Below are 27,335 nucleotides of genomic sequence, written 5' to 3'. Positions count from 1 at the left end.
CGGCACCTGGGGAGGCGCGCAGCGCTGTGCGCCCACAGCTGGAAGTTATGTCTGTGGCCCCGGGGTGATCACCTCTCCTGCCCCATTCCTCGGCCCCTCCGAAGGCAGGAAAACCCTTTGGAGGGTTTTGCACGTCCCCGGGTTCGGTGGTTTCACTGATTCTGGTTTACTGATTAACTGCACTGGAAACCGGCTTCAATAACTAGCTGCTTATAACCCTTTGATTCCCAGAGAATTTTGAAAAACTTGGACGATGCTTATTCCCTACGTTATAATTTAATGTGTTTTTTAAATGGATTTCAGAGAGGAGGGGGGAGGGGGGAGAGAGAGAGAAACATCGATGATGAGAGAGAAATCACTGAGGAGCTGCCTCCTGCACGCCCCTCAGGGGAGGTTGAGCCTGCAGTCTGGGCATGTGCCCTGACGGGGAATCCAACCGTGACCCCCTGGTTCATAGGTTGCCGCTCAGCTGCCACCTGTGTTATAGTTTAAAGCAGAGTCATAAAGTAGAGCTCTCTGTCCCTTTCCGTCCATCGCACACACTGCCGCCAGGCCATCTTTCTGAAGCACAGCTCTGCCTTGTCCCTTTTCTCCCCCAAAATCTTTTAACAGACACCACTGAAAAAATGAACAGATAAGCCACAGGGTGGAAGTAAACAGTCTTAAGTCATATATCTGGTAATATATTCAGAATACGTGAAGAACTCTTACAACACAATATTAAAACAAACGATCCAAGTTAAAAACGACTAGAAGATTTGAAGAGACATTTTATTAAAGTAGAGATATGAATGGCTAATAAGTACACGTGAAGATGTTTAACATCACTGGTCATTAAGAAAATGCAAGTTAAAACCACTTCGTGTCCACTAGAATGGCTAAACCAAAAAAAGGCACAGTAACAAGTGTTGGTGAGAACAGGAACCGCCAGGCCATCTTTCTGAAGCACAGCTCTGCCTTGTCCCTTTTCTCCCCCAAAATCTTTTAACAGACACCACTGAAAAAATGAACAGATAAGCCACAGGGTGGAAGTAAACAGACTTAAGTCATATATCTGGTAATATATTCAGAATACGTCAAGAGCTCTTACAACACAATATTAAAACAAACGACCCAAGTTAAAAACGACTAGGAGATTTGAAGAGACATTTGATTAAAGTAGAGATATGAATGGCTAATAAGCACATTTGAAGATGTTCAACATCACTGGTCATGAAGAAAATGCAAGTTAAAACCACTTCGTGTCCACTAGAACGGCTAAACCAAAAAAAGGCACAGTAACAAGTGTTGGCGAGAACAGGACACTAGAATCCACAGACAGTCGTGAGTACACAAAACAGAGTTCATTCTTGTATTTTTATTTGTTAATTATTTTATTATTTGAATGTATTACGACCACAAACCTACATTTGACTACCCTGTATATTGCCAATGGGAATGTAAATGGTGCTGCTACTTTGGAAAACAGTTTTGCAGTTTCTTAAAAGATTGAATATGTATTTACTATATAACTCAGCAATTTCACTTCTAGGTATCTACCTAAAAGAAGTGAAACATATGTCTACACAAAAACTCGCTCATGCATGTTCATAGCAGTATTATTCACACTAGAAAAAAAGTGGAAACAACCCAAATAATCATTGATTGGTGAATGGGTAAACACAGTATGGCCTATCCATACAATGGAATATCACTGACATGAAAAGGAGTGAAGTACTGATATATTGTGTTATATGAATGAATCTTAAAAATATGCTCAGTGAAAGAAGTCACACACAAAAGACCACATATTATATGACCCAATTTATATGAAATGCTTAGAATATAGAGACAGAAAGTAAATTAGAGGTTGCCTGGGGCTGGGAGTAGAAATGTAGAGCAACTATAAATGAGCACAACGTTTCTTCTCAGGATGGGAAATGTGTTTTTAAATTAGATTGCGGTGATTGTACAACTCTGTTAATATATAAAGATTCATTGAATTGTATATTTAGAGCAGGTGAGTTTTATGGTATACAAATTATATCTCAAAAAAAAAAGCTTTAAATGATTAAGTACAGCCCCCTAAAAGTTAACTATAAATTTACTGTACAACCCAACAATTTCACTCCTGAGTACCTTATCCAAGAGAACAAAGATAGTTCATTATTGGTTACAGCTTTTCAACATGTATTTAATACATGTTATATATCAAGTATAGGAGGGACTGGGAGTACAGAAAGAAATAAGATATTTTCTCTGGCCTGAAGGACCTTATATTTTAATCAAGGAAGTTAAAACACACACACACACACACACACACACACAAACAACAACAACAACACAATTATAGCATAATGCCATGTTTGTAGAGAGGTATACACAGAGTTTTTTTGAAACACAAGGGAGTGACACTGAAATCAGACCAGGGGTAAGTGATAGCAAAGGTTTAGAGAAAATGATGCCTGAACTTAGTTTGGAAACACAAATAGGAGTTAGCCAAATGGAGGGAGAGGATATATATGTTCAAAACCTGTCCTCTGTTGGTGTATTTTTTACCATACTTGTTTTCAAATGGCAAAAACATTTACAGAGACTTTGGAAAGATAGCAAGTTGTTTGGTGTGGTGAGGAGAAAGGAGGGGTGTTGGGGAAGAGGGGCGACCTGACGTTGGAAAGATCATAAACATAGGTCCTGAGGGCCTTGGCGAGGGAGAGAAGTTTGGACTTAACTAAGGAGAATGGAGAACCGATAAAGAATCTGAACAGAGGAAGCAAGGGGCAAGTGGACACGATGTGACTGGCTGTGGCTGGCGTGGAAGGAAGACCACGCTGGCTACAGTGTGACCTGTGCAGAGGGAGGGGGTGAAGCCAGGCAGGAAGTCAGATCCAGGTAAGGATGAACCAGAGCGGGACTGAGGTTCTGGCCGTGGAGGCGAAAAACAGGGTGCAGTTAGTCATGAGGATCCGCAAGAGTGGAAACGGAGCGGGCTTAGAGGCTTAGAGGCTTAGAGGCTTAGAGGCTTAGAGGTCGAGTGCATCTGGGACATGAGTGACCAGGAAGAATTTAGAACGGCCCCCAGGTTCTTGACTTGGGCAACAGGTGGTGCCATTTCCCAAGAAGAGCTGCTGGGGGAAGAGATGCTGCTTTCAGATTCAAACAGATGGCATTTGAGGTCCCTGAGGAATAGACAGAAGGGGAAAGCATCCTAGTCAAGGCAGTAAGAAAATAATAAATATGAGTACTATATACATCGCACCGGACAGTGTATCCAAACTGTTACTGAAAAGCGAGGCAGGCTTAGTGAAGACAATGAGGGGGTGGGGCCCCGGGGGAGTTTGTCTGGGCCAGAGGAGCAGCCTGTTCCTGGAGGGCATTGGAAATCCAGCAGGAGAGGGTGAGCGGGTTCAGAAAGTAGAGGAAACCCAGAAGGGCTTACCTTCTTGGGAACCCAAGTAATGGCCCTAATAAAGCAGCACAGAATCCATTAAGGGGTGGCGATTGGTATGCTCCGATGTTTTCAACCACAGATTTCATTTAAAAATATATATATATTTTATTGATTTTTTACAGAGAGGAAGGGAGAGAGATAGTTAGAAACATTAATGAGAGAGAAACATCGACCAGCTGCCTCCTGCACACCCCCACTGTGTTAGAAACATCGATGAGAGAGAAACATCGATCAGCTGCCTCCTGCGCATCTTCTACTGGGGATGTGCCCGCAACCCAGGTACATGCCCTTGACCGGAATCGAACCCGGGACCCTTCAGTCCGCAGGCCGACGCTCTATCCACTGAGCCAAACCGGTTCGGCCAGATTTCATTTTTAAGTGGCAATTTTTCAATCCACGCTCTGTAATCTGACACTTAATTTTAGTTAAATTGATCTCTTTCCCACAGTCTGTGCAGAGATGTGTTGGCTCTGTGTTCTCACGGATTAAGTTCAAAATTCTCTTCATTTGGCAGGCATTCTGCATAGTCTTGTGTTTATAACTTCTCCCTTATTTATTGGAGGGGGAAGTTCCTTTTTTCTTTTTTGATCTTTTATTTTGCTTTCAGTTGGTTTCAAAAGTTGGAAGTCAATTCACAATATTCCATTCCCACTATCTTCAACCGGAATAAATATTCTTGAATATGCTTTTACTAAATGCAGCCCTTCAGGGGTTTCCAAGAAGGGAAATGCTTCTGGGGTTTCCTCTACTTTTGGTGTGTGTGTGTGTGTGTGTGTGTGTGTGTGTGTGTGTGATCTTCCTTGGTTAAAATATAAGGTTCTTAAGACCAGAGACAATGTCGTATTTCTTTCTGGACTCCCAGTTCCTCCTACACTTGATATATAACATGTATTAAATACAGTTGAAAAGTTGTAACAAATAATGAACTATCCTCTGCATTGACATTTTGTTGACTTTAGAACAGGACAGGAAATGATTAAATGGGATTTCAGCAACCCTGGCTCCTCCACATGTCCCCACTAACCCTACTTCCAACAGGGCCATCGTTGGTTCGGTGACATGTTGGTTCAGACTGCCCTCTAGCCAATGGGAAGCATGGATGGCATGGACTCTGAATCCATTCTGTGTACCGGTGTTGCCTAATTTGTAAATAGTCTGTACCTGTGTCATCTTCCTTGCTGGAAGTAAAGAGGTTCTTTCTGAGTCTGAAAAACGAATGCAATGTGTGTTCTGAAATGACATCATATTGGGTATCAGGGTATCTGGCAGAGGTTAACTGGAAGAGTCTGGCACAAAGTAATCTGGTCTTTGAAAAGAAAGGACTAACATAATTTAGACTTTGAACAGCCCTGTTAAGCAGACCAGTGATGGATTATAAGTCCAAACATACTAGGTAGCAACTATATTTCATTGATTCTAAGGTGCTGTTTATTTCACATTTTATTGTCTCTGAAACTGGAAAACATTTTAAAACAGATGGCATCTTAGATTCAGAAAAATTCAATATTATAATAAGTATAAAAGAATTTAACATGTCAATATTATATCAGATAAATATGACAAATATTAATTGATTGAATAGTGACCAAGCCTGGAATTTTCACATTAAACCCTGAAACAGACTGGAAAAAAGCATGAATGGCTTAAAAGTTAAAATTTGAATTTGCACTGACTATGGTAGAATTTTCAATGACTTGATAACACAAAAGCCATCATTTATGAGCCCCTGCTAATTGCCAGGGAAAATACATGCATTCTCAACTCCCTAACCTAAAAGGTAGGTGTTGCTAATTTCAATTTGTTTAGATGAAGATCAGAGAAAGTCTGGACCTGCCTAAGGTCACACAGCTAGAAGATGTCAGACATGATCAGCTTTCAAACCTATTAGCTTTATTCTGTTCTATGTTCATCCTGAAGCAACTGGGTCATCATTGAAGATCAAACATATTCTTATGTGTTAGAAACTAACAGAGAAGATACACAGGAAAGAGGAGCCTGAGCAAGCTTCTTGGACTTGGTCTACAAGAGCCCTGAGAACTGGAAATTTATGGAGGGTTTTCATCCCAAATGACCATAAATATGAAGCTGAATGCAAGTTCACCAAAAATTCAGAGCTAGAACTGACCAAAAGTTATATATTATAACCTTTTGTACTGGATTATGTTAAGTAAGGTCTTTGAGACTTAATATTTGACATCACTAAAATCAAAGATATTCTGTTCTAAACCTGTCTTGCTGTGATTGCAAATTTGTAGAAATACTTACTATTTACCAGATAGGACCTATGTATAACTTTCAATTCATCTCACCCGTCTTTCTATTCCATTTCAACATCAGCCTCAATCTAGCCTGAGTTTCCCACTCCCCTAGGAAGCTCTAGATTGAATTGTTCACTCCCCATAGGTAGGCCGATTCCCTCTAGTTATGGTCATGCCTGGTGCTGGGATCTTCCCTTTCCCTCACTGGCCTGTCCCACTTCCATACTGATGTTCCAGATGGCCTTGAGCTGGGATGCTTGAACCTGAATTTTGACTGCTGTGTGCCCTGAGGCAGGGTTTCAAAGATGCCCATTAGCCATATAGTACGTAGTCATTATGCTTCTACTTATCAGGACAATTGTGTTAATTATTAATGATTTTGTGCTTGTGCATATGTACTTTTTGAAAAGACAACTTTATTGAGATATGATTTACATCCTATAAAATTCACCTGTTTAAGGATACAGTTCCGTAGTTTTTAGAATATGCAGAGTTGTGCAATCATCACGACAGCCTAATTTTAGAATACTTTCATCACCCCCAAGAAAATCCTGTGCTCACTTGTAGTCACTTTCTAGCCCTAAGCAATCACTAATCCACTTTCTGTCTCTGTGGATTTCCCTATTCTGAATATTTCATATAAAGGAATCATACGACATGTGGTCTTTTCTATCTTGCTTCTTTCACCATTTATAGAATATTTATCCTTCCCTGTTGAGGCTGAATAATATTCCATTGTACATATATGTATAGTCACATTTTGCTTACCCATTCATCTGTCAATGGATATTTGGGTTGTTTCTACCTTTTGGCTCTTGTAAATTATGCTTGTAGGAACACTGGTGTCAAATGTCAGGTCAAGTCCCTGCTTTCAGTTCTTTGGGGTATTTACCCTGAAGCTCAGCTCTACCTTTAAAGCTCCTTTCCCCCCAGGGTCCCTGGAGGTAGGGCTGCCTGCTAGTTTTTTTTGTTTGTTTGTTTTTGTTTTGCCTGCTAGTTTTTGAACCATCCTTTTGTGGCAGCTGCTGCTCACAGCTGGGCCACTGCTGGGGTAGTTGCAGCTATTATCTGAGTCACTGTTCTCTTGGGAATGCTCAGTCTTCCCTTGCAGCTTCTCTTGCTCTTCAACCCCAAAATCCACCTCTCTCCTCTTTCTGAATAGGACGTGGCTATGCATAGTTTGACATCTTATGCAAGAAGGCTCTTTGAGCCTGGCCAGTGTTGCTCAGTGGTTAAGTGTCGACCTATGAACCAAGAGATCACAGTTTGATTGCTAGTCAGGGCACCGGTCTGGGCTGCAGGCTCGATTCCCAGTAGGGGGCGTGCAGGAGGCAGCCAATCAATGATTCTCTCTCGTCATTGATGTTTCTATCTCTCCCTCTCCCTTCCTCTCTGAAATCAATACAAATATTTCTAAAAAAACAAAAGAAGCCTCTTTGAGCCCCATGCACATCAATAGTTGCAAATAGATGAGGGTGGGGCAGGGAGAGATTTGTGATAGGTTATTGTTTAATTTCATGTATTTAATCTTATCCTAACTGTAGAGAGCCATAACTCATGGAAAGAAATGTTTGAGACTTGAAATAAAGTCAAACATACAAAGAAAATCTATTGTGGAAGTAAGGATTTATTTTGTGAATGTGGTACAAATCCTATCCATGCTTTCAATTGGAAATAGAAATCACACACATAGGCTATTATAGTAACATCCCTGTTTTGAAAAACAGCAGAAAATCGGCATATGTGCAAAGCCACAGAAAGAGTGAAGGCTCTACTATATTGCTAATTATCCCCGACAAAAGCCTTGTGTGGGCCTGGTCTTGGCTCTGCTGAAGCGTGGTTTATAAAGAACTGTACAGGGTATGAATACAGTGTTTGTGCCCTTGGAGTTTCCAGGACCCAGCTCCTTTTTGTCAAGGGATTTGCAGATTTAAACAAATGTCCGTCAAGTTTTTAGTGAGTAGTGTTTCTGTCCTACACAGTATTTAAAGTGAAGAGAAAGACTACTGGGGAGTAAGAGGAAAAGCAATTACTTTGAATCAAATTGTTAAAAGAGGAAAGTTCTTTCATCTAGGAAGAAGGCGCAGCTTGAAAGGCGGGGGAACGGTGAGAAGCCCAGTAACAAGGGGTTTGGTCTCTAGTTCCCTGGGCTCCACCAGGGGCTTGAGGGAAAAGTTTTGCAGAATGGTGGTGAGGAAGAGGAACAGCTCCACGCGGGCCAGGCCCTCGCCAACACAGGCCCGTTTCCCTGGAAGGAGGAAACATTCCCATTAGTTCGCTCCAAATTCAAATACAATAAATAGCTCATATTCAAATACAATATGCCAACCAAGACAACCAATTCAATACGCCCCCTAAGAGCTATGGAAAACACTGATCAGAAAAGGGAATTTTATCAACTGCCAGAAGCCAATTATTTGTCAGTATATATCAAAACTCTCTCAAGAAATGTTCGCTCTTTAATTGGGTTGTTCTCCTTCTGGGTACTTAGCCATAGGAAAGAGAGATGCCTCTATTCGGATGTCACTTGCATTGTTATTTATGATATTGATGAGTCAGACGAAAACTGTATATCCATCTATAACGAACTAATGGAATAAATTCTTCTGCATTTCACATAATGAAACCTAAATATGTTGATGTGGAAGATTATTTAACACCACAGTCTGTCTTTTATCACAACAAACTAGTGAAAATAAATTATCAAAGATTGTACAGAATGAACCAAATTTTATTTTTAAATATACATCTATTATGTATGCTTAGACAACAGTGGTTATCTCTGTAGAGCGAAATGGCAAATAATTTTTATTTCCTTCCCTTTTTTTGCTTTTCTGCATTTTCCATCTTTTACGTTGAACACATATTATCACTGTAATTAGAAACAAAACATCTTAACTGTTATTTTTTAAATACTTAGCAAATGATTGAATAAGATAAGGAAAAAGAATGTGTGCTGACCAATCCTAAGTTGTCTTTATAACCTTATGGGAAATAGTAACTGGGAGCCAACCAGCTCTTGAAAAGAGGCAAGGGTATGTGGGCTCAGGTTTCAGAGGGGAAGAAAAAATACGAAGTCGCCAACTCTCTTTGATGGCCTCCGGCTCTAAGAATCAGAAAGTTAATAATCATTAGTAATTTTAAAAGAAGAAAAAAACTTGCACATTTGCTTTGGAAAAGTCACTATTACAAAGGGGAAATCAACAGATAAGAGTCTGCAAAAGCAGGTCCCTTTGTCATCTGGTAACAGGTGGCATTTGAATTGGCTTGACTTTGGTTTCTTTAAAAAACTGGCATTATACTCAGTTACCCAACAACAAAACAGTCCCTGGGTGACTTCCCTAATCCTACTGGTGCACAGACTAAAGTGGCTCCATACAGTTACATCAGAAACTGTAACAGTCTCACATGATCAACTTCGCTATCATCCAGGGATTACTTAGTTATGCCAAAATCTCAGTGAAGCTAAAAAGTTGTCCGAAATGTGCAGGTGTATGGTGTGGATGGATTTACTTGTATTTACCAAGGGAAAAGGGTATGAAGTAATCTGTTTTCCTGAGGCTGCCATTTTTATCCAAAAAGTGGCCTGGGTCAAACGTCTCTGGATTGGGGAACTCCTTGCAGTCCAGCAAGACTGAAGACAATAATGGCAATACTGTGGTGCCCTGGAACCAAGAAAAGAGAGAGGAGTTGTACTTGATCGTGCCTATCTTTGATTCATTAACAAGGCTAACACTCCTAATTAGTGGATTGAATAGGACTGGGCACTCTTAAGCTTGCCTGGTGAGTGATTGTCTTGAGTTATGGCTATTTTATACATGCTATTATCTTACAATACTTATTGAGTAATAAGATAATTCTCTTTGGGAAGAGTGATGTCATGATCAATGTGAGGTAACCAGTTATTGTTGATAAGTGGGGGTTTGCCACCCACATTGTCTAGACATGACATTTACTGGAATTGCTGCCTCAAATCGGAAGAGTCTACTTTTCTACAATTTGTTCCTTTCTGAATTCAGGTGTGAATGGAAGAAAGTGAGATACGCAAAGTTGAATCTACTGAATCAGATTCCACTTCCCTCATTTGAAAAATGGGGTGAGGTAACAAAAACACAGGCTTTCCTCCTAATTTACAGATTTCTGTGAGGCTTAAGTGACAAAACAATATTAAAAGCACCACTGTGCTTAGCTGTTTATAAAGTGTATTTAATTCTCACTGCAACTGTATCCAGCAGGCTCTCTTCTTGTTCTCATTGTATAAGTGAGGACATTGAGATTCAGAGAGGAAAAATAACTTACTTAAGGTTACACTTTTAGCAAGTGGCATACTTAGAATTTGCCCAAGTTCTATCTGATCATAAAGCACCTGTTTAAGTGAAAGCTGCCTTTTTTCCATTTTCACTTTATTTTCTATGTCCTTAAACGTAATTTTAGAATTATTGGAGGGGCAATACATGCACATGGAATAAAATACCCCAAAATATGTACAAAGACTTTTCTACAATTTGTTCCTTTCTGAATTCAGGTGTGTACAAAAGGGTATAAAGTAAAAATAAGTCTCTCTTCTTATACTCAAGTCCCCTGGTTTTCTTGGTGTAATTACTGTTAGCATTTTATGATCTATCCTTTGGGAGATATCTTATGGATTTAAAGAAAGGACACTTATATACATATATCCTCCACTATTTTCACACAGATAGTAGTATCCTATAGTGTGCTGCAGCTTGCTTAGTATTCGACTTTATAGAAATAAAGGAAGTTTTAAAGTCCTTTGTAAATGAACATTTGGGGGTTTCCCAATCTTCAAGTATCACAAATATTGCTGCAATAAATATTCTTATTTTATAGAAAGTACACAAAGGATAAATTCCTAGTAGTGGAGCTACTCTTCAAGTTGTATGTGTGTTTTGAATTTTAATAGATATTAACACATTGTCTTCCATAGAGGTTACACCAGTTTATAACACTAGCAAAACTATATGCTTTTTTACACCCTGCCAACATATTATAAGTAAAAAAAAAATTTTCTTTAGAATTATTATTTTCATTATATTTCATTGTGTGAGTATATTTTTACACATTTAAAAACCATTTGTAATTATTTCTACTCAAATTTTAATTTTGTTTTTCTTGTTCTGCATCTGTTGGTTTTGGGTTTGTTCAAACTGACTGTAGGAGTTCATTTTATTTTTCAGTAATTAGTCCTTTCCTCTTATGAACCATGCAAAATCTCCTCTCAGTTTGTCATTTATCTTTTGACTTTATTTTTCCAGGCAGATTTTTCTTATTTGCATATAGCCAAATTTATCGATTTTTAAACACAGGGCCCTCTTCCTCCTCTCTTTTTTGGTGTTGGGAGTCAATGTTAGAAGTCTTTTGGAACTCTGAAATTCTCAAAAAAAGTCATCGCTTTTATTCCTAGTACTTCTACAGTTTAACATTCTATGTGTGTATATTTGAGCCACAAAGAATAAAGTTTCATGTAAGATATGAGGCAGGGATCTGTTGTTATTATTTTCCAACTCCCCCAAGAGTTTTCTAACCTCTGTTGAATATTCCATATTGTCCCTCTAAGGCAGTGGTTCCCAACCTTCCTAATGCCACGACCCTTTCATACAGTTCCTCATGTTGTGGTGACCCCCAATTTCATTGTTACAAATTGAACATAATTAAAGCATAGTGATTAATCACAAAAACAATATGTAATTATATATGTGTTTTCCGAAGGTCTTAGGCGACCCCTGTGAAAGGGTCGTTCGACCCCCAAAGGGGTCGCGACCCACAGGTTGAGAACCGCTGCTCTAAGGGGAAGACACCTTCATCAAGTACGAAGTTTTCATGTATAATTAAGTTTATTTCTAGATTTTATTCCTTTGATCTGTCTTTTCAAGAAGGTATATTACACTGCTTTAATAACTGTGACTTTGTATTACATTCTAACATTTGTTAGAACCTATCCCTGATTATGTATTTTTTTTATTTTCCATATCAAATTTAGGATCTGCTAGCTTAGTTCCAAGAAAATCTGGTTGATATTTTCATTGAGATCTCATAAATGTATAGATTTTTTGATTTGGGGATAACTGCTACTTTTCTACCCAAATGCAGAATAAATCTTGTAATTTATTCAAACAATTTATATCTCTCATTAACATTTCAGTTTTCGTTTTATAGATCTTGAATTTTTTTGTTCAGTTTATTCCTAAATATTTTATCCTTGTTTTTACTAATGAAAACTTATCTTCATTATATTTTTAAAATCATTTTTATTTTATATAGGTGGCAATTGATTTTTTTAAATAATAAATTTGTACCTAACCACTGAATAATTCTGTTTTTGCAATTGTGCTTTGGTTAATTTTGCAATTGTGCTTTGGCTTTTAATTCCAGGTATAATTATATCATTTACAAAGTTGCATCTTTGTTTGGAATGTCTTATCTCACTATTTTTTCCTAATTCTATTTGCATAATATTAGTACTGGTAGATAGCCTTGCTTTATTCCTACTTAGGAATGCTTTTAATCTTTCATCAATAAGCATAATTGGGAAATATGTTTTTTTTCTGGCTAAAGAGATGTTCATCTATTCCTACTTTATTAAGGGTTAAAAAATAAAAATGAAGCACAAATAGGCAGTTATAAATAGTCATAGGGCCCTAACCGGCTTGGCTCAGTGGATAGAGCGTCAGCCTACGGACTCAGGGGTCCCAGGTTCGATTCCGGTCAAGGGCACGTACCTTGGTTGCGGGCACATACCCAGTGGGGAGTGTGCAGGAGGCAGCTGATCGATGTTTCTCTCTCATCGATGTTTCTGACTCTCTATCCCTCTCCCTTCCTCTCTGTGAAAAATCAATAAAATATATTTTAAAAAAAACTTTAAATAGTCATAGGGATGTAAAATACAGCACAGGAAATATAGTCAATAAAATTGTAATAACTGTGTATGGTACCAGGTAGGTCTTGAAACTAATGACTCAAACTAATATAATATTAAATGTCAATTATAATTTGAAAATAATTTTTTAATTAAAATGGCCATTGAATATTATCAAAAGTATTTTCTGTACAAATGAGATTATCATATGATTTTTCTCCTAAATTTTATTTATATGGTGAATTTTATTAAACTAGATTTCCTGGTGTTAGACCATTCCTGTGTTCTTAAGGATCTCAATTTGTTGGTGATGTGGGGTTTGTAATGTGATGCTAGACTTAATGTACTAATACACGTTTGCATTGATAGTTTTAAGTAAGATCGGCGGCTGTTTTGTAGTATTTTTATTCTGTTTTGCAATATTTTGATCAGATTGGCACCTTTTCTTCCTCTTCTATGCTCTGGAACTATTTAAATGTAAAACCGAAGCCCCTAATCACTACAGGAGACTGACTATATCCCTAGTGAGCATGTAAGTTTTGGTAAATGCTAAGTGTCCTACAAATGTTAACTGTCAGGAGCAGCAACATCTCAAATGGCCGATACATAAAGTTCTGGGAGGAGAACATTTGGGCTAAAGAAGATCGACATTGGCTTAATTACCTTAGAGCAGTGGTTCTCAACCTTCTGGCCCTATAAATACAGTTCCTTATATTGTGACCCAACCATAAAATTATTTTCCTTGCTACTTCATAACTGTAACGTTGCAACTGTTATGAATCGTAATGTAAATATCTGATATGCAGGATGGTCTTAGGCGACCCCTGTGAAAGGGTCGTTCGACCGCCAAAGGGGTCGTGACCCACAGGTTGAGAACCGCTGCCTTAGCGCTACAGACACATTTTCCACTTCCCCCCTTTTTAAAATCTAACCTGAAAAATCAGATTTCAGTTCCCGTAAGATTCTCGTTAATGGAAATCACTGCTCCCAAAATACATCCTATATGAGAGCAGGAGGCGGCCTTGAAGCCCCAGGTCAGCCTCCCCCATTCTAGGAAGGCAGAGACCCGGCCGCAGAGCTGCAGAGTGACCTGAGGGTGCACTGCGTGCAGTGACAGATTTCCAACCACGGCCATCTGACTCTGACTGCTCTCTTCCTGCAATAGAACTGAGAGCCTCTCATGGGCCCACTGAGGGACCGTACCACCCCTCCTATCCCAGTCCGTTTTCCCAGACACATCTAACCTTGGGGATGACATATTGTCTGAATTTCGTGTCCTTGGTCACAGCATGTGGTAAATTAGACGGAAGGAGGGTGATGTATCTTTGTATCTCATTCAGCACAGCCTCTGTGTAAGGCATCTTCATCTTGTCCTTCAAGGAGGGCCTCTGGTTGTGTCCAATCACACTGTCAATTTCTTCATGAACTTTGGCTGCAGAGACATGAATCATGAATGCCACTTAAGGGATGTGTTCCCTGGGTACCTGGAAATTACCTGAAATGCTTGCCATGTGCAGCAGAACATGGCCTAGAAAAGGTTCCCAATGTCAAAGACCTGTTGTTAAACAGCCCATTGCTCTGCTCCTGATGGAATTTCTCTTTTCTATTTTGCTGTAAATGCCAGAGACTTGCTGAAGGAAACATAAAGGCTGGATTAACTATCTTCTCAGCTTCCTGGCTTCATTGGTTTGTTCTCATGTACGGGGGAGGCAAGGACCTTTGTAGCAGGGATTATGGCGGAGCCCATGATTCCTGGCAAAGCAGCTGTAGGGGGACATGTTTGATCCTCATTCTAGTGGGAGCTGCTTCTTTGTCACCTTCATCCACTCTCCTTCTAGTTTTGTGGGGATGGTAAATACCATTTTGTTGAGCAGCATAAACACTGGCTTTATAAGGCCTGTGCTCTGAGAATGCGCTTGAGAAAATCAACCTACCAACATTTCATTTTTGAATGTTGTTATATCACAGCTAAAAAACCCCTTTGGGAAATCTGGTCCATTTTCAAGTTGGGAAAACAGAGGCCTGAAAGATTAAATGACTTGTCTGAGGTCACACAGCCAGGAATTGACAGGCCTAGGATGAGCACCCAGCATTGTGACTCATGGGTCCCTCATCTAAATAGGGCTTACTCTTTGGCATTGAACCTCATATATAAGACTCAGGATTCAGAAGTTCCTCTGCTTCCAGTTTAAACAACAGCCTTTCAGTTCTCAAAGGTGCTTCTTCCTTATCAGCATTATTAGATAGAGTTCTAATCTACACAAGCAAACCACATACATGGCCATTTGCATGGTGCTCTGAAAGGCAGCCCAGAGAAAGCGAAGCAGTCACTGTCAGCAGTGTCTTCCCACCCTTGCCTCGTGCCCTGATCACTAAAATGCTTGCTGTACCTTCCACCTCTGGATGTTTCATGAGGAGCAGGAGCCCGTATCTCAGGGTGGAACTGGTGGTCTCTGTTCCTGCCACAAACAAGTTGGATCCACAGATTGCCAAGTTCTCCAAGTCAAATTCAGACATGGGGTTGTGTTTCTCCTGTAGGTGGGAGAGTTAATGGCTATAGGAGTTAAAAAGAAGGCAATGGCTTATCAGAGCTCCATAATCACACACCTTTACTAGTAATTGGCTTCATTTTGTGCACTGTTGTGTAGTGGATAGAAAAAAAAAGCCAGTTGTGGATCAAAACTTCAAGGTTCAATCCCAGGTTAATCAATGAACAGATGTGAGCCTTTGGCAAGTTACTTTAATCTCTACTCAGCTTCATATCTGTGAAACGGAGATAAAAAAAATAGAACATGCTACATAGGCTTATTATAAAGATGAAAAGAGTTAATGAATGGACCTTTGGCAAGTTACTTTAATCTCTACTCAGCTTCATAATCTGTGAAACGGAGATAAAAAAAATAGAACATGCTCCATAGGCTTATTATAAAGATGAAAAGAGTTAATTAATGGGTGGAAGCTCTTGGAACTATGCCTCATATATACAAATACTCAGTGAACGGTATCTGCTTTTATTATATTTAATGAAAAAGACCAGATGATAAACTCTATGCAAACACAATGTAGAGAAAGCACTGATTTATAACTGGTCTGTTTCCTTCACTTACACTGACTTAGATGCTCTCGGCCCCACCTTCTCCCACGTGACATTCATCATTATAATGGCATTTCTAATATGAAGACTGTACTTGTAGGACATTTTCACTCATAATTTTTAAATATATATTTTATTGATTTTTTACAGAGAGGAAGAGGGATAGAGACTTAGAAACATCAATGAGAGAGAAACATCAATTCAGCTGCCTCCTGCACACTCCCTACTGGGGATGTGCCCGCAACCAAGGTACATGCCCTTGACCAGAATCGAACCTGGGACCCTTCAGTCCACAGGCCGATGCTCTATCCACTGAGCCAAACCGGTTAGGGAACTCATAATTTTTTACATGGGGTCTACAAAGTGTTTAGATAATAAATTGATCCAGGACTTAAAAATAGTGAGCGAGTTTCCTATTTTAAAATGATTCTAGTAAAAATAATAGGGATTAAGTCTTTGCAGATGTATCCCGCACACCTGGCATAAAAACAGGCACTAAACATTTGAATGTTTAATGCTATTACACTAGTTAATAAAATTTCTATATTCCTATATATTTAGATTATTTTCATTGCTGATTATTTTTGGTGGGCTTTTAATATCATTGGTTTTTATTTTTATTTTTTTTAATTTTTATTTTTTTTAAATTAAATCTTTATTGTTCAGATTATTACATTGGTTCCTCTTTTTTCCCACCATAACTCCCCTCCACCCAGTTCCCACCCCACCCTCCGCCCTCACTCCCCACCCACTGTCCTCATCAATAGGTGCACGATTATTGTCCAATCTCTTCCTGCACCCCCTTCACCCCTAATGCCATTGGTTTTTAAATTTGAGGAAAGTACTAGAGTACTTGTTTTTAAATTTGCTTTATTTTTAAAACTCTGAATCAAGTTTTTCTTCACTCAGTTTCTTTATACTATGTCCCTTCTATTCATTTCAGAATGCAATTATTTCTGCATGTGGAAATTCAAATTTTTAGGGACATTGTCGTTTCCTACCTATAGTCCTTGCTGTCTTTACCTGGAATCAAGAATATTGAGTATCTAAAACTCCCTCACAAGAGAAAGTTCAGTTCATTTTTGTTGTTATTGTTGTTTCAAACATTTTTAATGATTTTTAAAGAGAGAGGAAGGGGGAAAGAGAGGGAAACATCAACGTGAGAGCAAAACATTGAGCCTGAAACCTGGGCATGCGCCCTGACCAGGAATCCAACCAACAACCCTTCAGTGCATGGGACAATGTTCAACCAACTGAGCAATACCAGCCAGGACAGTTCAGTTAGTTTTTAAAAGTCTTTGCTGATGAAGAGCGTTAGGGAGAAAATGGAAATGTTAACATATATTTTATTTATGTTCTAACTATAACTTCAGTAACTAGGTTGAACTCCACTGTTTTATTTAATTCTTAGCATAAGCCAAATCTATTATGCAATAACTAGAGGCCCGGTGCACAAAAATTTGTGCACTCGGGGGTAGGGGGGTCCCTCAGCCCGGCCTGTGCCCTCTCATAGTCTGGGACCCCTCGGGGGTGACCACTTGCTGGCTTAGGCCTGCTCCCCAGGAGATTGGACCCAAGATGGCAATCAGACATCCCTCTGGCAGCCCGGCAGCCCTCGGGGGATGTCCATTTGCCAGTGGGGAGCAGACCTAAGCTGCAGTCAGACATCCTTAGCGCTGCTGAGGAGGCGGGAGAGGCTCCCACCACCACCGCTGTACTGGCAGCCATCAGCCTGGCTTGTGGCTGAGCAGAGCTGCCCCCTGTGAGAGTGCACTGACCACCAGAGGGCAGCTCCTGCATTGAGCGTCTGCCCCCTGGTGGTCAGTGTGTGTCATAGTGACCAGTCATTCCCAGTCTTTCTGCTGTTAGGGTCAGTTTGCATATTACCCTTTTACTATATAGGATAGAGGCCTGGTGCACGGGTGGGGCCCGGCTGGTTTGCCCTGAAGGGTGATCCGGATCAGGGTGGGGGTCCCGCTTGGGTGCCTGGCCAACCTGGATGACGGGCTGATGGCTGTTTGCAGCTGGTCAGACCCCCTTCAGGATGGGGTCCCCACTGGGGTGCCTGGCCAGCCTGGATGAGGGGCTGATGGCTGTTTTCAGGCTGCCTGCACCCTCTTCAGGGTGGGGGTCCCCACTGGGGTGCCTGGCCAGCCTGGATGAGGAGCTGAGGGCTGTTTTTAGGCTGGTGGGGGACTGAAGCTCCCAACCTCTTTTTTTTTTCCTTTTTTTTTTTATTCTGGGATTTATTTACCTTCTATAGCTGTCACTGGAGCTGAGAGCCGGCTCCAACTCTGAGGCCATTGCCAGCAGAAAGCAGGTATCTGGGTTTGTTTAGCTTCTATAATTGAAACTCTGTTGCCATCACTGGCCGCTCTAAGCTCTGAGGCCCCGCTGGCTGAAAGCAGGTTTCTGGATTTGTTTAGCTTCTATAATTGCAACATTGTTGCATCCGGAGCTCAGAGCTGAGCCGAGGCAGGCGGGGAACCTTGGCTTCCTCCATCGCCGGGGCAACCAAGCCTCATGTTCGCTTCAGCTGCATGGCTGCCGGCCGCCATCTTGGTTGGCAGTTAATTTGCATATCACTCTGACTAGCCAATGGGAAGCGTAGCGGAGGTATGGTTAATTACCATGTTTGTCTATTATTAGATAGGATATTATAGAGATTTAATATTAACTTAATGTAAAACAGAGTGAAACAAAACTTATAGGAAAGCAGAAACACTTCAAAAACACTTCTATTGATAGTTATCTTACAGGAAAATAGACGTGGAGAGGAAGTTCTATAATTACTGATAATAGTGTGCCCCATTGCCATAACAATCAAGAATTCCCTCCATGGTGTGACTGTGCTCTCATGCACTCCCATGGGAGGGTAAGATGCGGTGCTGGAGAGAGACGGTGTATACAGTACCTGCTCCATCTTGCTGAGGAAACAATCGATGTAGTCTCGAGGGTTATTCTGATCCAGGGACTCCTGATGCTCCTTCACTTTTTCCAGAATGAAATTTTTAACATTTGTGAGCCTTTTGGAAAATGATCTGTGCTCTCCAGGGAGATGCTTTATGAGTTTTGGCCACAGATTGTACATCTGAAAGTGGGGGGAGGGGAGAGACACTGGAAATTCAGTTTGTGAAGAGGGACCAGAGCTCCTGAATGGGCTGCCTAACCCTCTCTGTGGTCTGGCCAGACACAATCCCTTCCTCCAACTTCCAAGCAGAAGAGAAGGGAGGACAATCACGACATACAGGAGAGCGGCCCCTGCCCATCTCCTTGCTCGTCCCAGCTTTGGCCAACCCCTGAGTCATACAGGAGAGAATGGCACAAGGCCCTGAAAAGAAACCCAGGCAACTGAGAATGTTTTATCCGTCCTCTTTTGTGTGAATAAAGCCATAGAGGGCAACCCTCCAATGGTGCTGGGATAATTGCACTCATTCACTTGACATACGTGGAGGGAAGGTGACAGTGAATGCTGACATCAACCCTTGTTCCTGGAAGAGGTGAGCTCATAGCCCTTCACCAGCCTGGACCAATGAGATCAACCACAGTACAGATGCAGCCTCGGCCTTACCTGGTTCCATGGAGAGCTTATTTTCCTAGAATTTTCATTTAACAAACTCATCAGGTAAAGTAACTTCTCATCGTCGTACTGGAAACGCTCGTTGAAGAGGGTGGAGCAGATCACATTGCAGGGAGCAAGTGAAAGGATGAAAGTAGGGTCAAAGGGCTGAGCTGACATGAGAAACGAACAACTCTTAACATTTAGGATTTTCATCAAGAACAGCACCTTCTCCCTGCTCAGACTTATACGTAGGATGTATTTCCTCTAAACTTCCCCAAATTAGGATGTAAACACCTTCTAATAATGCTGACACTAGACAGTATTACACTATGCTACAAATAATATCGATTATGTTATTATAGGAATACAGTACTTTCATAGTCATAAGAGCAACAAATGATATTATAGAGCATTTACACACTGGATACTGTATAATTGTCTTGTAAACTACATTATTTAACTCTCATTTGGAGGTTTGACTTTTTTAGCTCTGTTTTTCAGATGTGGAAAGTGCATCTTAGAAAAGTTAAGAAACTTGTCCAAATTTACATGTCCAGTAAGTGCTGAAGTTGGGAAATGAGTCCAAACTAAAGGAGGTGAGAGTCCTGCCTGAAAGCTCTGTATCACTTTCTCCCCACCCCTTTTCCCTAGCCAGCTCCCTGTTAATAGAGCAGGTTCTGGGCCACAGAGTGATTCCCAAAGGAGGAGCTTTGCCTGGGGGCGGTGTGTGCAGGAAGTCCCCTCGCCCCCAAAGGGTTGATCAGTGGAATTCACCCTCTGTTTTTCTGAGCTCCTCCACCAGGTACTGGGCTTCCTCCTGGACCCTCTCCTCGATGCTCCTCTTCCCCATCCCGAAGTTCCTCAGGGTCATGAGGGAGAAGCGTCGCATTTGCTTCCACGTCTCTCCATTACTGAAAAGGATTCCTAGGGAAAGCAAGGAGCGGGAAAGGTGGTGTCACAGACTGGGATTCTCCTTAAAGCTGATCTCTTTCCAGGGCCCCTTGCCAGGGATTCAGCAAATGGCAATTGAAAAGCACAACCTATTCGGGGTTTGGGTGAAATATTTGTCATAAAGAAAAGAAAACCCATGCTCTGGCCAGCAGGGGGCAGAGACGATGGGATGGGGCAGGGGACTCCTTGGCCAGGGGAAAACATCCCCAAATGTGGGAAGAGCCCTCTGTCTGGTTTTGTTAAAAATGGTCCAAAGTGGCACGTGTCCTCACAAACCCCTTTCCTGGGTGTCTGTTTTTATACTTCATACGCCCCCAACTTGTGCTGTCGTTCTCGCTGTGATTTTCTCTGAGAGGATAAGCAAAGCAAAGCAATATGGGATTTAGGATCTTATTCTTCTGTGAATTCACTACAGTGAATGTTAGCCTCATCCGAATAAGACGAAAGAAAGGAGCAAAGGAACCCCGTATGTTCCATACTGATACGTTCTAATTTCTTCCTCTGTACAACACCTGTTCCTTAGGCTGAATTTCCTATTTCTCCTGATGCACCATCAGTTTCATCAGCATGTTGTCTCCTCTCAAAAGTCAATGCCCGTTGGCAGCTGCTAATGATCTAAGCAAATGATCTACAACTGGAACATCAAAACACACACCAACACCTATTTAAGGATTACGAATCCGAAGATGTGACCTATGAGTGAGTATCACACGGGTTAAACAAAAACATCATGACCTGTGACTGTCACACAGAGGATCAATAAAAGCTTCCATAACTACAGAGCAGGAGTGGAGAGTGGCACTAATGACTGGCAATTTGACTGTATCTCTTGGACTGACGTTTGGTCAAAAGGAGGGAATTGTTAATAAAAGAAATACAGGCCGAAATGGAGTCACTTTTGCCAAGCCAATCACCAAACCAAAACTTAAAAACCTGATTGCAGTTTCAGCCTCTCCCAGGAGAGGAATTTTTAACCAATCAGCACAGAATTTCCTGATCTATTCCAGCAAGGTAATCTGCATGATAAAACAACTGCCATTCCCTGTCTCCAAAAAAGTAGACGACCAGGCCTAAAAATAATTGTTTCTTTCCTTTTGCTATTAACTCCCCTCCCACACCCATCTATTAAAACCTTCCATTTTGTACAACCTCTCAGAGGTCCTCCTCATATATATGGGATGTTGTCCAATACATGAACAGCTTCATAAAACCAATTAGAGCTTCAACTTTCCTCAGTTGAATTTTGTTCTTTAATGGAATTAAGTTTACATTTCTCTGGGACTTGCAATTTTATAATTTTAAGTGGTTTTTGAGGTATATAGTACACCTATTTCTTTACATATATCTAGTATTACACAATAAAAATAAAAACAAAGATGGAGCTGGCTATGCCAGAAAGACCAACTATGGATTTAGAAGGTTGGGGTTTTGAACCAAAGGATATCAACTGATCTCTCAACTTTCAGGGAGTGGAAGGAACTAGAGATTGAGTTCACTCATGTAATCAGTGACTCAGTCCATCAGGCCATGTAATAGCTCTGGACACCAAAGCTCAGGTGAGCTTCCTGGCTGGTGAACACATCAATGGGTAACATTCTGATTTCTAGGGAGAGGACACACAAACAGAAGCTCTGCATTTGGGACCCTCTCAAACCTTGCCCTCTGTGTCTCTTCATTTGCATCCTTCATATGATAAAACTGTAATTACAAGTTAGCACCTTCCCGAGTTCTGTGAATTATTTTACCAATTATTAAACTGAAGGAGGTCATGGGAACCCCTGAATTTTTCACCAGTTGGTCAGAAGTATGGATGACCTGGGAACCTCTGAACTTATGGCTAGCATCCGAAGTGAGCTCAGTGTTGTTGGGGAAAACGCCCTTAACCTATGGAGTCTGCACTAACTCAAGCTTTGGGTAGTATGGACATTTTAATTATGTTGATTCTACCAATCGATGAACACGGTATGTTCTTCCATCTGTTTATGTCTTCCTCTATCTCTTTTTTCTCTCATCGATGTTTCTAACTCTCTATCCCTCTCCCTTCCTCTCTGTAAAAAATCAATAAAATATATTTTTTAAAAAAAGAAGTATGGATGACCTGGGAACCCCTGAACTTATGGCTAGCATCCGAAGTGAGCTCAGTGTTGTTGGGGAAAACACCCTTAACCTATGGAGTCTGCACTAACTCAAAATTACATTACAGTATTGTAGCATCTAATCAGTTGCTTGGTGCAGATCAGACACGTACTGTTAGTCATTTTTTTGCTAAAGAAAATGAACCCACATTTTGATTTGAAACATACCATGTCCTTTTTGGAAATCTGAAATAATTGGAATAGGTCCTCTGCCAAGGAATTCATCACCCTGATCGATCAGAGCTTCCTTCACCGCCTCATATCCATGCAAGACCACAGTGGGCGTGGATCCAACATACAACGTGTAAACAGGGCCGTACTCTTTGGCTAACTGGAAAAAGATTCAAGCAGGTGTGTAAACATATTGCAAAATCTCTCCACTGGAGACTTGGGTAGAAATTAAGTAATAATTTATATATAACTTAGACTTTGCCCCATCCATTTCATTTTAGAAATTTAACCCAGGGTATAGTCATGGATTCACCCTTTCCTTCATTTATAATATGCAACCATTAAGCAAATATTTACTAAGCACCTGTACTGTGTCAGACACTGTGTACAGCCCAGGAGCCCCCATTGAATTTAGAGTCTAGTGAAAGTGACAGGCAGCAAATGGTCAAATGATATTTGCAATACAAATTGAGCATAATTCTATGAAAGTAATAGAGTGTACTACGTTGGATGATAATGGGAAAACTTAACAAAACAGAGAGGTTAGGAATCTATGAGGAGGTAAGATTTAAGGTTCAACTAAAGATGAGAAGGAAGCAGCCAGGACATGAGCTTGCGGGGAGCTCGCTAAGCAGATATGAAAAAGGAAGAAACCTATATATTTACGATAGTATTGTTCCAAGAAGAAAAAGAGAGTATCAAACTTCAGCAGGAAGGCAGGGGAGGGTTGCACAGGTGCTGGGGGATGGGGATGGCCAGGGAGAGGTCAATGGGGGGAAAAGGATACATATGTACTACTATTTGTAATACTTTAAACAACAACAACAAAAAAAAACAGCCAACAATTGGGGTATAGTTTTTAAACACCATTCTGCTCTCTACTTCTATAAGTTTGAGTATTTTAGATCCCACATGTAAGTGAGCTCACGCCTTATTTGTCTTTCTGTGTTTGATATATTACTTAGGATTATGTCTTCTAGGTTCATCCATGTTGTAAATAGCAGGATTTCCTTCTTTTAAGGCAGTGGTTCTCAACCTTCTGGCCCTTTAAATATAGTTCCTCATGTTGTGACCCAACCATAAAATTATTTCGTTGCTACTTCATAACTGTAATGTTGCTACTGTTGTGAATCGTAATGTAAATATCTGATATGCAGGATGGTTTTAGGCGACCCCTGTGAAAGGGTCATTTGACCGCCAAAGGTGTCGCTACCCACAGGTTGAGAACTGCTGTTTTAAAGCTAAATAATATTCCATGTGTGTGAGACAGAACAGGTGATAGATGATAGATGACAGATATCCCACATTTCCTTTATTTATCCATTGATAGACATTTAGGCTGTTCTGGAGAATATATTCTTGCACGATAAACTGCTGGTGATAATATCTTTTCTCATATTTGCCAAGGAATGAATGTCAGTCAGGGTAGCAGAGCTGGGCTGTATCAGAGCGAGATGTTGGGGAGGGGAGTGAGGAACACGACACCTCCTCTAGATCATTTAGTGTAAAACAGATGCAACAACAATAATCATATAGGTCATTTGACACATTTTTACATTTGCTGGGCTTGCCTTTTGGTGTTATATGCTGAAGGGATTGGAAGCCTTTATATTAAAGTAATTTCTGATTGCAGAATGTTCTTATGCACTGAAATCCAACCTATATTTCTGGTCAACATACCTCACTCCCTGCTTGCAAGTGTCCAGTCCAGAAAGAAAGAGAATATGTCTTGTAATACGAAGTAGACATCCCAAAGTGCCTCGGTGGTGAGTCAGACTAAGAAAAATCAAAGCCCTACCCGGTTTGGCTCAGTGGATGGAGCGTCGGCCTGCAGACTGAAGGTTGCAGGCACATCCCCGGTGGGGAGTGCAGGAGGCAGCTGATCGTTGTTTCTCTCTCACTGATGTTTCTAGCTCTTTACCCCTCTCCCTTCCTCTCTGTATAACATCAATAAAATATTTTTTTTTTTTTAAAAAGGAAGATTGAGGGAGGAGAGCCAGCCTGCAGTGGTCTCAGGTGCAGAGCCGGAAGGTGAAGATGGCCAGCCCCAGAATGAAACCCCCTTACCTTGCTGAGAGATGCAGGGATGTCCTTCAGGTTTAGCTGCATCAGATTCCCAATGATGGGCAGGGGAGTTGGGCCCGGTGGTAGCCGTCCCCATTTGCAACCTTCTTTCCACACCCAAAGGAAAACCAGGCAAATGACAAAAATAATAAAAACAGGAGTCGTGACTCCCAGCAGCTCCATCTCAGCTACTCGATGTGAGGAACTGTCCGAGTGCTTGTTAGGAAGCAAAGTCTTGTGCAGGGGTGTGACTTGGCAGTTCTTGGCTTTGGAAAAAAAAAAAACACCAAGCAAACAAACAAACATACAAACCCCTGGAAATTGATTTTGGCTTTATTTACTTTGCCGAAGCTTGAGATCAAGACTCATGACCCCTCCCTCTCATTAACAAAATCTGCCACTTTGGATTTTCTAAGCATCTCCATGGCATATACTTTTCTTCTTACAGCACTACTGATTAATTAACTATAAAGTTGCATTTATTTTTATAACTTTCTGAAACTGTTCAAATAATTAAATTGATAAATTTGAAAAAAACAGATCATATATCCTGAGATCTGATTTGGAAAAACAGAGCTGTCAGAGTCATCCTCCTCAAACATAATTTTTTTAATCATGTTTCTCATCAGTTAAGAGTCTACTATGTCCATCAACAGATGGATAAAAAGAAGATAGTATATATACATACAATAAAATATTAGTCACTTTTAAAAAGGGATGAAGACCCATAGCCGGTTTGGCTCAGTGGATAGAGCATCGGCCTGTGGACTGAAGAGTCCCAGGTTCGATTCCAGTCAAGGGCACATGCCTGGGTTGTGGGCTCAATCCCTAGTAGTAGGGGATGTGCAGGAGACAGCAAAATAATGATTCTCTCTCATCATTGATGTTTCTATCTCTCCTTCTCCCTTCCTCTATGAAATCAATAAAATATATTTTTTTTAAAATAAAAAGGGATGAAGTTCTAAAATTTGCTACAGCATGAATGAACCTTGAAGACATGATACCAAGTGAAATAAGCCAGACACAAAGTACAAGTATTGTATGATTACACTTATATGAGGTACTTAGAGACACTAAATTCATGGACATGGAAAGTGGACTAGAAGTTGCTAGGGCCTAGGGGAGGAAGAAATGGAGTGTCAGTGTTTAATGGGTACAGAGTTTGTTTGGAATGATTAAAACATTCTGGAGCCCGGCCAGTGTGTCTCAATGATTGAGCATCGACCTATGAACCAGAGTTCACATACCTGGGTTGTGGGCTCAATCCCCAGGAGGCACGCAGGAGGCAGCTGATCAATGATGCTCTCATCAAAAATTGTGAATGGCCCTAGCAGGTTTGGCTCAGTGGATAGAGCATCAGCCTGTGGACTGAAGGGTCCCGGGTTTGATTCTGGTCAAGGGCACATGCCTGGGTTTCGGGCTTGATCCCCAGTGTGGCATGCAGGAGGCAGCCAATCAATTATTCTCTCTCATCATTGATGTTTCTATCTCTCTCTCCTTCTTCCTTCCTCTCTGAAATCAATAAAAATATATTTTAAAAATTGTGAATGCTCTTAATACCACTGAAATGTACATCTTAAAACTGTTAAAATTGTAAATTTTATGTATATTTTATCACAATAAAGAAAAAGAAAACATTCACTAAGGTGATTTTTGAAAAATGTTATCTCATTTGTATTTACATTTAAGATAATTAATCCTTTTATTTATTCTTTGAGGTAAGTCTTACTATTAACAATAATGTTTATACATTATTTTATGGGGAATTTTTACTGTAATAAATCTTTTCCTAAAATCTAAGTCTACTGTGGTTTTCTATTACTTATTATTACAAACATTAAATATGTATGAAGCACAAAAATTCATTAAATGTTTTTTTTAACTTAATTGTTTTCCACTTATTTCAGGGCCATCTCTCTGTATTTCTCACAACAGACTACAGAATTGCTCATTAGCCTGCATTCATGGATCCATTAGCTCTGGGGCTTGTGAGCTGGTATGGAGCACAGCCCCTGATGGGTTTGCACAGGGAGAACTCAGGCAGAGGTCATTAGTTTAAGGGCCTCTGATATGTTTCTGTATTCCTTCCAGCACCTTCTGTGGAACCTGTCCGCTGATACTTTTGCTAAGTTGTTTCCAGGTATTCATTTGCAGACATTTCACAGTGAGGTAAATTATTGACCTGGAAATGTTTGAACAGTTAGGACTTTAATGTTGCTTTGGATGTTGAAAGTAGGTGAAGAAGTATGGTGAGATGTTGGAAACATGTTGGGAAAGGACAGATTTAAAACAATGTAAGCAAAAAAAAAAAACAAAAAAAAACCAAGATGGTTGCATAGGTAAACACCGGAGATTGCTGCCTCACACAACCACTTCAAAAATACAACTAAAAGACAGAACGGACATCATCCAGAACCACAGGAAGGCTGGCTGAGTGGAAATTCTACAACTAGAAGGAAAGAGAAAAGCATACCGAGACTCAGAGGAGGTGCGGTGCGGAAGTAAAATACAGAGGTACAGAGGCACATGCGGAGAGGGCTGGCGGCTGAGGACATGGTTGTCTTTTTCAATCAGGAGGGAGTCTCAAGCTCTGAGCTCCAGTTCCAGGCGAGTCTCAGGGGACCCAGACTCATACAGGACAAATGGGACTGTCTGGCATCGGTCGGAACTCAAGGGCAGCTTTCTCTCGGAGGTGCTTGCAGCAATTGCCAGGACACTGAGAAGCAGGGCCTCTGAGGGCAGGACTAAGAGCAGCCATAACTGCTTGCTCCACCCTGTTGATCCCCTGGGACCCCG

At 40.7% G+C, this 27,335-nt stretch overlaps 2 protein-coding genes across 2 annotated transcripts in view; both read right to left on the bottom strand.

The window, feature by feature from the left end:
• CPN1 (carboxypeptidase N, polypeptide 1) overlaps positions 1–42 on the bottom strand; it is a 21,969-nt gene extending 21,927 nt beyond the window's left edge. Inside the window, exon 1 of the mRNA XM_005885363.2 lies at positions 1–42. The gene's annotated coding sequence lies outside the window, so the exon portion shown is untranslated.
• Positions 43–7,299: 7,257 nt separating this feature from the next.
• On the bottom strand, positions 7,300–24,780 carry LOC102262062 (cytochrome P450 2C23-like). The gene is made up of 9 exons (XM_014532725.1): positions 24,543–24,780; positions 22,473–22,635; positions 19,993–20,142; positions 19,228–19,388; positions 18,571–18,747; positions 14,953–15,094; positions 13,807–13,994; positions 9,212–9,353; positions 7,300–7,936 (listed from the first exon to the last, which is right to left on the bottom strand). Exons 1-9 carry the CDS (start codon positions 24,720–24,722, stop codon positions 7,755–7,757), a joined length of 1,485 nt encoding a protein of 494 aa, XP_014388211.1. The 5' UTR covers positions 24,723–24,780; the 3' UTR covers positions 7,300–7,754.
• Positions 24,781–27,335: the final 2,555 nt, after the last annotated feature.

Source organism: Myotis brandtii, unplaced genomic scaffold (genome assembly GCF_000412655.1).
Source record: "Myotis brandtii unplaced genomic scaffold, ASM41265v1 scaffold902, whole genome shotgun sequence".
In the NCBI taxonomy this organism is placed as follows: Eukaryota; Metazoa; Chordata; class Mammalia; order Chiroptera; family Vespertilionidae; genus Myotis; species Myotis brandtii.
The sequence above is the reverse complement of the archived record's forward strand: the minus strand, read 5'-3'. Positions and strand labels throughout refer to the sequence as shown.

What these genes read in the sequence shown, in the direction of transcription:
- LOC102262062 (XM_014532725.1), bottom strand. Translation starts at nt 24,722, where the DNA reads ATGGAGCTGCTGGGAGTCACGACTCCTGTTTTTATTATTTTTGTCATT. An exon ending in TCCCTGCATCTCTCAGCAAG is followed by an intron (nt 22,636 to 24,542) that starts GTAAGGGGGTTT and finishes ATCTTTTTCCAG; the next exon opens with TTAGCCAAAGAGTACGGCCC. An exon ending in CTTCATACCCTTTTCCCTTG is followed by an intron (nt 7,937 to 9,211) that starts GTAAATACAAGT and finishes TCCTCCTTCCAG; the next exon opens with GGAAACGGGCCTGTGTTGGC.